At 39.5% G+C, this 13,765-nt stretch overlaps 1 protein-coding gene across 1 annotated transcript; it reads left to right on the top strand.

The window, feature by feature from the left end:
• The first annotated feature begins 6,136 nt into the window (after positions 1-6,136).
• LOC141404750 (arylalkylamine N-acetyltransferase-like 2) lies at positions 6,137-8,915 on the top strand. The gene has a single exon (XM_073988455.1). The coding sequence runs from the start codon at positions 8,131-8,133 to the stop codon at positions 8,866-8,868; it is 738 nt and encodes a 245-aa protein (XP_073844556.1). The 5' UTR covers positions 6,137-8,130; the 3' UTR covers positions 8,869-8,915.
• The last annotated feature ends 4,850 nt before the right edge of the window (positions 8,916-13,765 follow it).

Here is a 13,765-nt window from a genome sequence, read left to right as displayed (position 1 = left end):
TGAATTCAGTCTAGAAATAAATGTGCCAAATTATATCGAAATCGGTTCAGATTTGGATATAGCACCCATATTTATTTTCGGCCGATTTCGCCGAGTTGATTGAGCAATGTCCGTCTGTCTCTCTTGGCTTTCGTAATATTTTGTCCAACCTTAGTTCGAAGATGGGTTATATAGCTCCACTCCTTCCGGTAATTCCCCCACAAAAATTCGAAAATGTTCTGAAAATTTGTGCACACGATAACTCTTGAAGGGACAAACTATTTCGTCCATACTTTGCACATCGTAAAATTTCTACCAGACTTAGATAAGGTTCCAATATGGACTCAATCGATCCAGTCCTTCGTGTACCTCCCACACAAAATTTCGGAAAAGTTCAGTTTAGGACCTGGTCTCGAATCGCTTTGATTTTGGTTTACGCAAGTTGTATTCGCTGTCCTCTATACGACGCTGTAAGTCTCATTAGGGGCAAGTCCATACTTCCTGAGAAAATGGCCTGAAAGTTACAAAAAACCCTATGACACCGTGTGTAGTGGTTGGAGCGCAAGATAACTCTCGAACGGATCTGCCGATTCGGTCCAAAATTTGGCTTTCGTAATATTTTGTCCAAACTTAGTTCAAGTTCAAAGATGGATTATATCGGTTCACTCCTTCCGGTACCTCCCCCACAAAAGTTCAAAAATATTCGGAAAAATTGTGCGCACGATAACTCTTGATGGGAGTGACCGATTTGGTCCATTCTTTACACGTCCTAAAATATCTAGCAGATATAGATCAGGTTCGAATATGGACTATATTTGTCCACTCCATCCCGTACCTCCCACACAAAATTTTGGATAGTTCACTTTAAGACCTGCTATTGAATCATTTTGATTTTTGTTGAAGCAACTTACATTCGCTGCTTCCTCAATTACGATGGTAAAAGTTGTTTCAGGAGCAAGTCCATACTTCTTGAGAAAACAGCCCGAAGGGTGTAAAAACCATCCATTCCTTTAAGTATCTTTTCCGCAAAATTGTTGAAATTTAATCCTAATCAACATTTTTGTCGGTTCATAAGACCAAAATTGTGAAACCCCCTAAATACATAATGTTTTTGTGAAAAAAAAATGTTTCAATTTGCACAGGCTGAGGGTATATCTCTGTCGACAAAGCCGACTGATACTTTTTTACTTGTCATTTAGGGTATTAAACGTTCCAAATGCAATTTGCCGGTATCGGTCCACACCTTCATGTAGTCCCCATAGAACGTACCTCCCGATTTTCGGTGTTTTGAAGGTTGTGGCTGAAATGGCTGAAAGTTGGTATTTAGTCTTTGTTGAGGGTATAAACTTGTCGGTCCAGGTCCATGCCTTAGTATAGCCCCATAGAACGGTACCTCCCTATTTCCGGTATTTTAAAGGTTGTGGCCTCAATATTCCCCCAAAATGACGGAAATTTGGTGTTTAGTCTTCGCTGGAGCTATAAAACTTTCCATATGAAATTTGTCGGTATAGGTTCACGCCTTAGTATAGCCCCCAAAGAACGGTACCTCCCTATTTCCGGTATTTTGAAGGTTGTGGCCTCAATATTCCACCAAAATGGCTGAAATTTTGATATTTGGTCTTCATTTGGGGTACTAAAAGTTCCATATGAAATTTGTCGGTATAGGTTCACGGCTAAGTATAGCTCCTATAGAACGGTACCTCTCGATTTTTGGTGCTTTGAAGATTGATTCCGGGAGACCTAGGGGATGGAAGATACCAAGGAACGGTCCTGACCGGCTTTAACATGGCAAAACCCAGGATTTATCTTGGTCCCTCTTTCATCTCAAGTGGACACTGACACCCCGTGGTGTCACCTGGGGCCTGGGGAGCTGCCTTTAACACCCGTTAAAGGTAGTGAGCTAACATGTGCCGCGCGTTCACCCATAAGACCGTTAAAAACTTGGGTTTGAGCGTCCCCTATGAAAAAACGAAAGAAAAGAAAAAGAAACCCCTCTAAAGTTGACGAACCCCGCAAACGTTTTAATGACCATGATCTACGAATCTGCACCTGCAATGTTCGCACTCTTTATAGAGAAGTTGCAGTTTACGCATTGGCAGATATACTTGAAAAGTACAAGGCCGACATTACTGCCATACAGGAAATAAGATGGAATGGGAAAGGCGTCACAACAACACCTAAAGGTGACGCACTGTATTATAGCTGCCATGACGTAAAGCATGAGTGTGGTTGCGGATTTGTAGTTGGTCGGAGGTTAAAACATCTGGTCTCCAGCTTCACCCCAGTGAATGAACGACTCGCTGCAATTCGATTAAGAGCAAAATTCTTCAACGTCAGCTTTATTTGCGCTCATGCTCCCACTGAAGACAAGGACTAACAGACCAAAGATATATTTTACGAGCGCTTAGAAGAAAATTATGACCGTGGTATGACCAGGAGTGGCTTTGGTACAGGCACATTCTCCTGTAGAGACCAGCAAGGTAATTTGGAAAGAACATTTCTCCAAACTGTTGGTATCCGATAGTAGCGAAGACGGCGAAGATACCACAGATCCATCCCAGAAGATGGTATTGAATGTATACCGCCCAGCCAAGATGAGGTAAAGACAGCAATAAACCGGCTGAAGAATAATAAGGCAGCAGGAGCCGATGGCTTACCAGCCGAGCTGTTCAAAACAGGAGGCGACATGCTGATAAGGTGTATTCATCAGCTAATTAGCACCATCTTGCAGGAAGAACGAGTACCCGACGATTGGAACCTGAGCATCCTGTGCCCGGTCCACAAGAAAGGAGATAAGACTGTATGCTCTAACTATAGGGTCATAAGTTTACTCCCTATTGCATACAAGATCCTGTCAGGGATATTGTGCGCACGACTAAAGCCTATGGTCAACGAGATATTTGGACCATACCAATGCGGCTTTAGACCTGGCAAGTCCACCATTGACCAGATATTTACCCTGTGGCAAATCCTGGAGAAGACCCAAGAGATGCAGATCGACACCTACCACCTTTTTGTCGATTATAAAGCAGCCTTCGACAGTCCGCTGCGCTCAAAGGTATTCCAAGCCATGTCTGAATTTGGTATTCCCGCAAAGCTCATCCGGCTTTGCAAAATGACTTTAACTGACACGAGGTCCTCAGTTAAAATAGGAAAGAACCTCTCCGAAGAATTTGGGACCAAAAGAGGTTTCAGACAAGGAGACAGCCTTTCGTGTGGTCTCTTTAACATCCTGCTGGAAAAGGTTATACGAAAGGCAAACGTCAAAAGAAGTGGCACAATCTACACCAATAGTAACATGTTACTTGCTTATGCTGATGATATAGACATCATGGGCCGATCAGTAAAACAAGTAACAGATACCTTTATAAAGGTCGAAGGAGAATCTGCTAAAGTGGGTCTGGCGGTAAACGGTGAGAAGACCAAGTTGATGGTGTCGACGCGCAATGCATCCATTGAGCTCGGACCGACTGTGGATGGTGGTTCCTATAATATTGGGGTAGTAAAAGACTACGTCCACCTCGGCACCTTCGTAAACACAACAAACGACATCAGTTGTGAAATAAAAAGAAGAATTGTATTGGCCAACAGATGCTACTTTGGTTTAAGTAAGCAGTTTAAAAACAAAGCCACATCTCGTCAAATAAAAATAACGCTCTACAAAACACTGATACTACCCGTGCTGATGTATAACTCCGAAGCCTGGGTACTTGCGCAAGCAGACAAGGCAGTGCTTGGTGTGTTTGAGAGAAAAAATCTTCGAAAGATCTATGGACCAATCTGCGTTGACGGTGAATATCGACCTCGTCTGAACCACGAGCTGTATCTGCTATGCAACGATATCAGTATAGATAAACGTATCGAGATGCAACGATTGCGTTGGCTGGGCCATATCATAAGAATGAGCGATGATGAACCCGCTAAAAAGGCGTATAAATTCGAGCCACATGGCGGTGCACGCAGAATTGGCAGGCCAAAGAATAGATGGCGCAAACAAGTGGATGAAGAGATGACAAGGCGCGGTATTCCAGGAAGCGAAGCACTAAACAGAGATAGTTGGAGATCTTTTCTTAGTTCGGCTTATGGAACAAATGTTCTGTAATGGACCAGCTAAGTAAGTAATATTCCTTAGAAATGGCTGAAATTTGGTATTTATTCTTCTGTGGGGCGGTATAAAGCGTTCAATATGAAATTTTTCGGTATAGGTCCACGCCTTCATATAGCCCCCATAGAATGGTGCCACCCTATTTTCGGTGTTTAGAAGGTTTTAGCCTCATTATCACACTAAAATTTGGTATAAAAGTTTGGGGTTATAAAACTTTCTCCCAAAAATTTGTCGGTATAGGTTCACGCCTTCATATAGCCGCGCATACCACGGTACGTCCCGATTTCCGGCATGTTGAAGGTTGTGGCCACAGCAACCCACCGAAATGGCGGGAATTTGGTATTTAGTCTTGGTTGGAGGTAAAAGCCTTTCTTATTGAAATTCGTCGGTATAGGCTCACGTTTTGATATACCCCCCCCATATAGCGGTACCTCCCGATTTTCGTAATTTTGAAAGTTGTGTCGTCAAGATTCCACCGAAAGACTGACATTTGTTATTTAGTCTTCAATGGAGTTATAAAATATTCCAGAAGAGAATTATCAGTATAGGTCCGCGGGTTCTTATGTGCCCCATAGAAACGTATCTCTTGATTTTCGGTATTTTTAAGGAAATTTCGTTTTAATCTTTCATCATTTATGCTAACGAGGGTATATACATAATGGGTATATACATAATGGTTTTAGACCCCAAGTATGTTTGGACGAAATTCATTTCAGACAATTTGGAGTTGATTTAACCATGTCTGTCTGTCTGGCTGGTTGGAGCGCACGATAACTCTCAAACGGATTAACCGATTTGGTCCAAAATTTGGCATTCGTAACATTTTCTCCAAACTTATTTCAAGTTCGAAGATGGGTTATATCGGTCCACTTCATCCGGTACCTCCCCCACAAAACTTTGGAAATGTTAGGAAAATTTGTGCGCACTATAACTTTTGAAGGGAGTAACCGATTTGATCCACACTTTGCACATCGTGAAATTTCTACTAGACTTAGATGAGATTCCAATATGGACCCAATCGGTCCACTCCTTCGGGTACCGCCCACACAAAATTTCGGAAAAGTTCAGTTTAGGACCTGCTCGCGAATCGCTACGATTTTTCTTTAAGCAACTTGTATTCACTGCTCCCCATACGACGGTACAAGTTTCATCAGGGGCAAGTCCATACTTTCTGAGAAAATAGTCTGTTTTTTTTTGTTGAAAATTTTACGCACAAAGATGTTTACTTTGGGAAAGGATTGCTCTGTTCCTATGAAGGTTAGACTCTCGAATTAAACATGCAAAATTGCGTAGTCGTGGGTACTAAAATCACATATTAAGGTTTAGATAAATCCAGTTGCGCGTCCGTAATAGAGACAAAATTCAAAAAACCCCATTTTTCAATCTTCAAAATGTCAGCATCCCTAAAGCTGGGTAAACATTGTCAGTTTTAAATGACAGCTTTGTTGTTGCTTGCTAGTGTGGCCGTTCATTTTTGTCATTCATCATTCAACCGCAAAATGTTTTGTGGTTGCTGGACGGTTTGACAGTTATCGATAATTGCGAAATATTGACATTCATAACTGACAATATGTACCCAGCGTTAAAGGCTGATGTATCCACATCATTTTATTAAAAAATCATACATTGGGAACTTCATCTTTGAAGTGTATTCTTTAACCTTTCCTTGCAGCATTTAGCTCTACATTGTGTTGTCCACCATAACATGGAGGGTGTAATTAAATTTGTCATTCAACGTTTTTTTATAGCCCGTATAGAACGGTACCACCAGAATTTCGGTATTTTGAAGGCCTCATTATCACACCGAAATGGCTGAAATAAGGTATTTAGTCTACGTTGGGGTAGAAAACTTTCCCCTAGAAATTTGATGATATAAAACGTTGCATATGAAATTTGTCGGTATAGGTCCTCGCCTTCATATAGCCCCCTCCCAATTTTCGGCATTTAGAAGGTTGTGGTCTCAATAGTCATCCGAAGTGGCTGAAATTTGGTATTTAGTCTTAGTTGGGGGTATACAACTTTCCCCAAGAAATTTGTTGGTACAGGTCCACGCCTTAATACTTCAATACAACTCGTAGTGGATGGTATAAAAAGTTCGGTCTGGCCGAACTTATTTTACATTAATTCGACCACAGCTTCCGCTCAAATTATTATTTTTTAAAAAATCCATAGCTGAATCGTCCTAAAACAGCTGATTTTACAAAAATGCGTTGAAAACTTATGGTATAATAAAATTTTTCGCGAGTTACAATACCCCATACCTCAGTTTCAACATATCGCTCATTTACTCAAAGAGTGACACATCTCAAAAAATCAAGTTTCGAGAAAAACGCGTTTTAAGTTGGAGATGGAAATTTGACTTCCCAACATTAAGAGGCTATTACAAAAAAAAATAAAATAACTACTTAGACCATGTTTTGCAAAGTGCTAGCTAGATATCAGTGCTAAATTTCTGTGCAAGATCAAGCATGATTGGAAGTGTTTTAATGCTCCCTAAGCTCAAAAAACTTGTTTGTTGATTTATGGCACACTCCTAGTAAATGAACTGTAACTCGTTCTGTTTTAGAGATATCAACATGAAAATTTGACACAAGATAAAGTAAGTAAAGTAAATGAGCGATATCTTAATTTTCTACAATAAGACCCAGAAGAGCTTCTCAGAAAACTGTCTAAAAGTCATCTTTAGACAAAAGCTTTTAGGATGCTGCCGCAGTTTACATTCCATTAATAGCATTTAAATACTCTTATTAGGTGTTCGAAATGAAATATCTCTTTGATCTCATCTGTTATGTGTTAGGTCAGCGAATGGGCACAGTTTAGGCTGATGTTCAGGAATTAAACATTTATCTGACTTTTACTACTAGTTTATATTGAGCGGATGTCCGTTGTGGTCGATTTTTGATTTCATTCCTAGACTACGTTCTATGGTAGTACTTCACATCTTCGTATAAGACAATTTTGTCTTTCAGCTGAAAGGTACAGTACAGTAAGAATGATGAGGGAGTTCCTCATTGCACCAACACCCTTTATTGGCTACTTTCCACGTGGTTAACCTCATTCCTCATCATAAAAACATAAATTCCGCCTAAATCTATGACGTTGTATATGCTCGAGTTGAGCGTATGTCTGAACTACCTTCCATAGTAGAACATCACACGGTCATCTTCGTAAAGAACTGTTTCGTTCCTCAGCTTTAGTAAAACTGCAGCAGGAAGATATATTCTTCTGTGAATGATGCGGAGTTCCTCAATGTACTCCGAAAATCATTTCCCTATTCTGTTATCTATGGCTTATCTGTCTACTTTAGAAGGTGAAGGTGATCAATACGTGTTGGGCGATCATCTGCCGATTCCGATATTGACAACTGTTGGTCTTATTCTTTTACGACGTTCCATGATTTACTGTTGGTCTTTCGTAGACATACCCCCATTATTATAACAGATTTAAAGCGCTCCGGTCACCGAACAGATTGAAAGCGTTCCGCTAAACAAAACGTTAAATTTGATGAATAAATTTCATAGAGAAGCTTTTTGGGATTAACTTTTTATGTGAAAAATATATTTTTATTGCCTCCAAATTGGTTTATTTTGCGTTTTCCAATCTATCCAATAGTAATAGAAGAAAACATAGAATAATGGCCCATAAGCTAATGATTAATCCACAATTTGTTAACCTCAACCCTCGCCAGTCCTATCAAGAGTGTTTATTGTTCGCAATCATTCCCAAGACCAATAAAAATAAGCTTATAAATAGAATATTTACCGAAGATCTTAAGACCAATATTGTGATGAAATTAAATAAATATATGTATGTTATATAAAAATGCCAACTATAACCTCAGCGTGAGGCAAAGAACAGAAATTCAAAATTTTTTGCTTCACCATCATTCTCTATCACAGAACTTGCATTTTATGTATTGTTATAAAAATTATTTAGATTATACAATAATTATAATTTAGTCCACAATAATCAATGTCAAATATATACACTCATATGTGCGTCGGAATATGTAGGTCTGAATAAGAGATAATTGTTTCGGTTCACAAATGTTTAGTTTGCAAACAAATCTTCACGCAGACAGAACAATGAAAGCTATGAACGTTTTAAAATTTCGCGTCATTAAACCATCGGATCTTGGAAAAATACAAAAATTCTACATTGACAACTTCTATGCCCATGAACCAGTATTTAGTTCGACGCCCAAACTCATACCAAGTAGACGGGATCAAAATGATATAGCCGAGTGTGTAAAGCAGGGTACGAGTATTTTGTGCTATCGTGAAACTCACAGAGGAAATGAAGAAATTATTGGTGGCCTTTTGGCTATGCCAAAGAAGAGTTCTTATGTTGAAGAACTCTTTCGAGCTAGTGAAGAAGAAGGCAATACCAAATATGGCCACTATCTGAGAATGTTGGCAACTCTGCACAAAGAGGCGGATATTTGTAAGCGTTATAATGTTGATCAACTTTTTTTTACATTAATGGGAACAGTAGATCCCAAGTGGCGTGGAAATAACATTTGCAAACGTCTACTTGACGAATCAGTGGCATTGGCAACAGATATGGGCTATAAGGTCTATACCACAGATTGTACCAGCAACTACTCGGATCGTATATGTGAGAAGTATTTGAAAATGCACAAATTGGTTTCACTGAAATACAAAGATTTTGTTGATGAAAATGGTAAACCTCATTTTAATGTTCCGGAACCACATCAGGAGGTAAATACCTATGCGATGACATTGCCGTGGCCTATTAAAGCATTTCAAGAATATAGAAAGTAATTTTGTAGTTACTTTTTTTTTTCAAAAAATACAAAAATGTACACAAATTCAAAACTATTTTATTAACTAATAAATAAAGCCTTCAGATAATGTACATCCATAGTATATCCAGTCAAAAAAGACATGCGTATAAGGGGGAAATAGCAAAAATTCTCACAAAGCTGAATTTTGGTGGAGTGCCAGTTTTAGAAGCAACATCCTAAAAGTCCCCATCGATCCCATGTGTGCAAAAAAAGTTATTCGGGGTCAAACCTCAAAACTTGGGACTTTTTTGGGTTTTCTGATAATATCTCGAAAAGAATAAGTTTTTTGAGAATTATACTAAAGATAAAGTCGTAGATTATAAGATCTTGTACGAGATCGGTCTATATATTATTGACATCGGAGCTACGGTTGCCGAGCTATAAGTCCCGCAGTATAGAAATGCAAACAATTTTAAGCCACCTATGCAGTAGTTGGCATGTCGCGATTCTTTTACACTTATTTCAAAAGCCATGGTTTCTTTCAAGAAAAGCCCAAAGAGATAAATGTGGGCTACATCATTTTCAATAAGACTGCTCTTTACCAAAAACGCCTGTGAGGCAGCGTTCTTACGATACGAGTCAAACAATACACGGTATGCACTTATTACCACGCCACCTAAGAAGAAATTAACATGACGCGATTATTTTACACTTGTTTCAAAAACTCTAGGTTCTGGTAAAAATTTATTAAAGAAAAGGCTATAGAGTATAAAACTGTGTACAAGAATGGTCTTAACGGTCTCTCCCTAGGACTTACCGTTCTTGAGATATGAGTCAAACAATACAAAATATTTACACGCCACCTCTGAGGAAGTTGTCATTGCGCGATTATTATACCCTCCACCATATGGAGGGTATAATTAAATTTGTCATTCCGTTTGTAACACATCGAAATATTCGTCGGAGACCCTATAAAGTATATATATTATTGATCAGCATAAAATTCTATGTCAATTTAACCATGTCCGTCTGTCCGTCCGTCTGTCTGTCTGTTGAAATCAAGATACAGCTCGCAATTTTAAAGATAGAGAGTCAATATTTGGTACAGAAGTTTTTATTACTTGCAGGATGGTTGGTATTGAAAATGGGATATATCGGTCCACGTTTTGATATAGCCCCCATAGAACGGTACCTCCCGATTTTCGGTATTTTGAAGGTTTTAGCTTCATTATCACACCGAAATGGCTGAAATGTGGTACTTAGTCTACGTTAGTGGTATAAAACTTTCCCCCAGAACTTTGTCGGTATCGGTCCATGCCTTCATATAGCCCCCATAGAACGGTACCTCCCGATTTTCGGTATTTGGAACGTTGTGGCCTCAATATTCCACCGAAATGGCTGAAATTTGGTATTTAGACTTCGTTGGGGTTACTCAAACTTCACCTCTAAATTTGTCGGTATATGTCCACGCCTTCATATAGCCCCCATGGAAAGGTACCTCCCGATTTTCCGTATTTTGAAGGTTGTGTCCACAATATCCCACCAAATGGCTGAAATTTGGTATTTAGTCTTCAATGTGATATAAAACTGTTCGCCAGAAATTTGTCTGTACAGGTCCACGCTTTCATAATGCCCCATTTCCGACTAAAATTCGTCGGTATAGGTCCACGTTTCGATATAGCCCCCTAAGAATGGTACCTCCCTATTTTCGTAATACTGCAGATTGGGACTTCAATATCCCACCGAAATGGCTGAAATTCGTTATTTAGTCTTCCAAGAGTTATAAAATATTCCAAAAGGGTAATATCAGTATAGGTCCACGTCTGCCTATATCTCCATAGAAGCGTACTTCTTGATTTTCGGTATTTTTTAACCACATTCTCTTGCCGAAGTATAGGAAATTTGGTATTTAGATTTTTTTGAGTCTAAAAACTTTCCGTCAGAAATTTGTAGGTATAGATCGACGTTTTGAAATAGTCCCCATAGAACGGTGCCTCACATTGTTTTACCGAAATTGCTGAAGTTTAGTATTTAGTCTTCTTCTTACACGACAGGAAACTAATTATACCGTTTTACTTCAATACAACTTGTGGTGGAGGGTATAACAAGTTCGGCCTGGCAGAAGTTAACGCCGTTCTTACTTGTTTTTAACTTATTTCGAAAACTGAAGGTTTTATCAAAAAGCGATTAAAGTAAAAATGAGTCTGAAATATATGGTGTTGTAGATGATTTTTTGGGGCGGACAACTTTAGATCACGTTTCTGTCGACTGTTGGTCTCATTCCTAGATGACCGTCCATAGTAGTACATCAAATGGTCATAATAGTATAGGATTCTTATGACTCTCAGCTTTAGTAAATCTGCAGTAGCTGTAATCTTCTAAGAATTATGGTGAGTTCCTTATTGTACTCCCGTTCCAACAACCTGTTATTTATACTTTCCTTTCTAAGAAGTTGAGCATGTTACTTGTCCTGCAGCAGAGCTCCGATTCAGTCGAGAGTGAACATTTGGGGGGAGGTGGTAATTTTTTTTGGGTGCAATATTTTTGGTGGTTGTGGGGCAAGTTTATTTGGGTGTGAGATAATTTTTTTGTTGGTGTTGCGGAGGGGGCAAGTTTCCCCTTGAGAAGAGTTTCACTCGCGAGTGGAATTCGAGCGAGTATTCCAAGCTCTGTCCTGAGACATCAATTAGGCTGATATCTATAGGACTATTTTGTCTCTCAGCTTCAGTAAATGTGAAAGAGGCGGATTTATTCTTTTGAGAATAAAAGGTGTTCCTCATTGTACTCCAAAAATTGTTTCGTTATCCTGTTATACACAGTTTGTCTACTTTCAAAGGGGGTAACCTCATTCTTCATCATGAAAACATTAACATTTCCGGCGTTGTAAATGTTCCTGTTGAACGGACGACGTCTGTATGTTAGACTCATTCCTAGACTAAATTCCAGGTAGTACATCGAACGGTCATCTTCGTATAGTAATCTTTTGTCCCACAAATTAAATATAGGGCAGGTTTATTCTTCTTAGAATGACGTAATGTTGATTATCGTACTCCCGAAATTGTTCAAACATCCTATTATTCAAGTTTGGATCCCTTTCAAGAAGTTGAGCACAATTCACTTCATGAAGACATATATTCGGCTGAAATACATTGCCATAGATTTCGTATATCCCTGTTGTATTTATTGTCTCTCAGGTTTAGTAAAACTGCAGAGGGCAAGTGCATTCTTCTGAGAATGATGGAGAATTCCTCCATGTATCACAGAAATTGCACCAACACCCTTTATTGCCAGTTTGGCTACTTTCCAAGAAGTTAACTGCATTCATCATCATGAAAACATAAATTCCGTTTAAATCTATGTTGCAGTTGAGCGGTTCCGTTGCTGCAGACTGTCCATTAGATTGTGGAAGCTATCCTTACTGCGATAGAACCCAAACAGATTGTGCTTATGTACCGGCAAAATTTTCGTCACGTTATGTATATGGTCCACTGGTGTCTTGAGGGGGTGCCCTGTTGCAATCCGCATAGCTTACTACAGACCGGTCAATTGCTTTATAAGTGGTCAACAAGGTTTCCTTGTCAGCACCCCAAGTGTTCCCGGCCAGCTACTTGAGGTCCTTGTTTCTACTTCTGATCTTATCGCAAATAGCTGGTGAACAGTGTGACAGAGGAGTTAACGGCGGATCTGCTAAAGAGGGTATATACACTTTGATACGATCAAAATTGTGCCTCATCGAAATAATGGTTTTAGACCTCAAGTATGTCTGGACTAAATCCGTTTTAGATCATTTGGAGTTGATTTTGCCATGTCCAGAGCTCGAATTCTACTCGCTAGTGAAATTCGAGCGGGAGTAGAAAAAATAAATCGAGTATACTCTATTTTTACCCGTTACTCGCGGAGCGTATTTCAGACTTGCTCGTTTTTACTCGAGCGTTTTGCAAGAAAAAACGAGTGGGAGTGAAAATGCTCGAAATAGAGATCGAGTTTACTCGATCCTACTCCGAACTTCGGAACAACCTACTCTGGACCTCCGACCACCCTCTTCCTAACTTCGGAACAACCTTCTCTGGACCTCCCACCAACCTCTTCCGAACTTGGGAACAACCTCCTCTGAATCTCCGAACGACTTGCTCTTTCCATATTCAGTCCACAGGAACATCAAAACCTGTTCGCTACTACACACAAACGGCAAAAAAATATTTTTTCACTCGATTTTACTCTTCGAGAAAACTCGTACTCTATTTCGAGTATTTTCACTCACACTCTTATCTTTAAACCAAGAGTACTTGCGAGTGCTCCCAAATAAAACAAAAGAGTAGAGATTAAACTTCTTGTAAAACTTGTACTCTTGGAGTACTCGCACTCGCAGGCGTTTTTCACTCGCGAGTAAAAACGAGCAAATCGGACTTTTTACTCGCACTCTTCGAGTACTCCCACTCGCTAGTAAAAACGAGCACATCGGAGCTCTGGCCATTTCCGTATGTCTGTACGATAGCTATCGAACGGATCAAACGATTTGGTTCCAATTTGGGTATTGTAATATTTTGTCCAAACCTAGTTTAAGTTCGACGATAGGGAATTTCGGTGCACTCCTTCTGGCATTTCCCTCACAATTCAAAAATTTTCGCTAAAATGGTGCGCTCCAAAGGGTATCAACCTTGGCGAACTCCTTGACGTAAAATAACCCTCGAAAGCAGAAACCGATTTGGTCCAAATGCTGTACATCGTATTAGTTCTTCAGACTCGGTTTATTTCCGAATATTGACCACGGTGCTTTTGAAACAAATTTAAATGGAACGTGCTTTCACCTGTCCCAATTTGAACTTCTATATCTCAAAAATGGTAAAACCTACGTGAATAACATAACGGTCACTCTTGTAGAGAATTTTGATAGCTACAACATTTTCTTTATTCCCATTTTGATAGGGCTTGCG

The sequence above is a fragment of the Musca autumnalis genome, unplaced genomic scaffold (assembly GCF_047663935.1).
Source record: "Musca autumnalis isolate F117 unplaced genomic scaffold, ASM4766393v1 scaffold_5, whole genome shotgun sequence".
In the NCBI taxonomy this organism is placed as follows: Eukaryota; Metazoa; Arthropoda; class Insecta; order Diptera; family Muscidae; genus Musca; species Musca autumnalis.
The sequence above is the reverse complement of the archived record's forward strand: the minus strand, read 5'-3'. Positions and strand labels throughout refer to the sequence as shown.

What these genes read in the sequence shown, in the direction of transcription:
- LOC141404750 (XM_073988455.1), top strand. Translation starts at nt 8,131, where the DNA reads ATGTTTAGTTTGCAAACAAATCTTCACGCAGACAGAACAATGAAAGCT.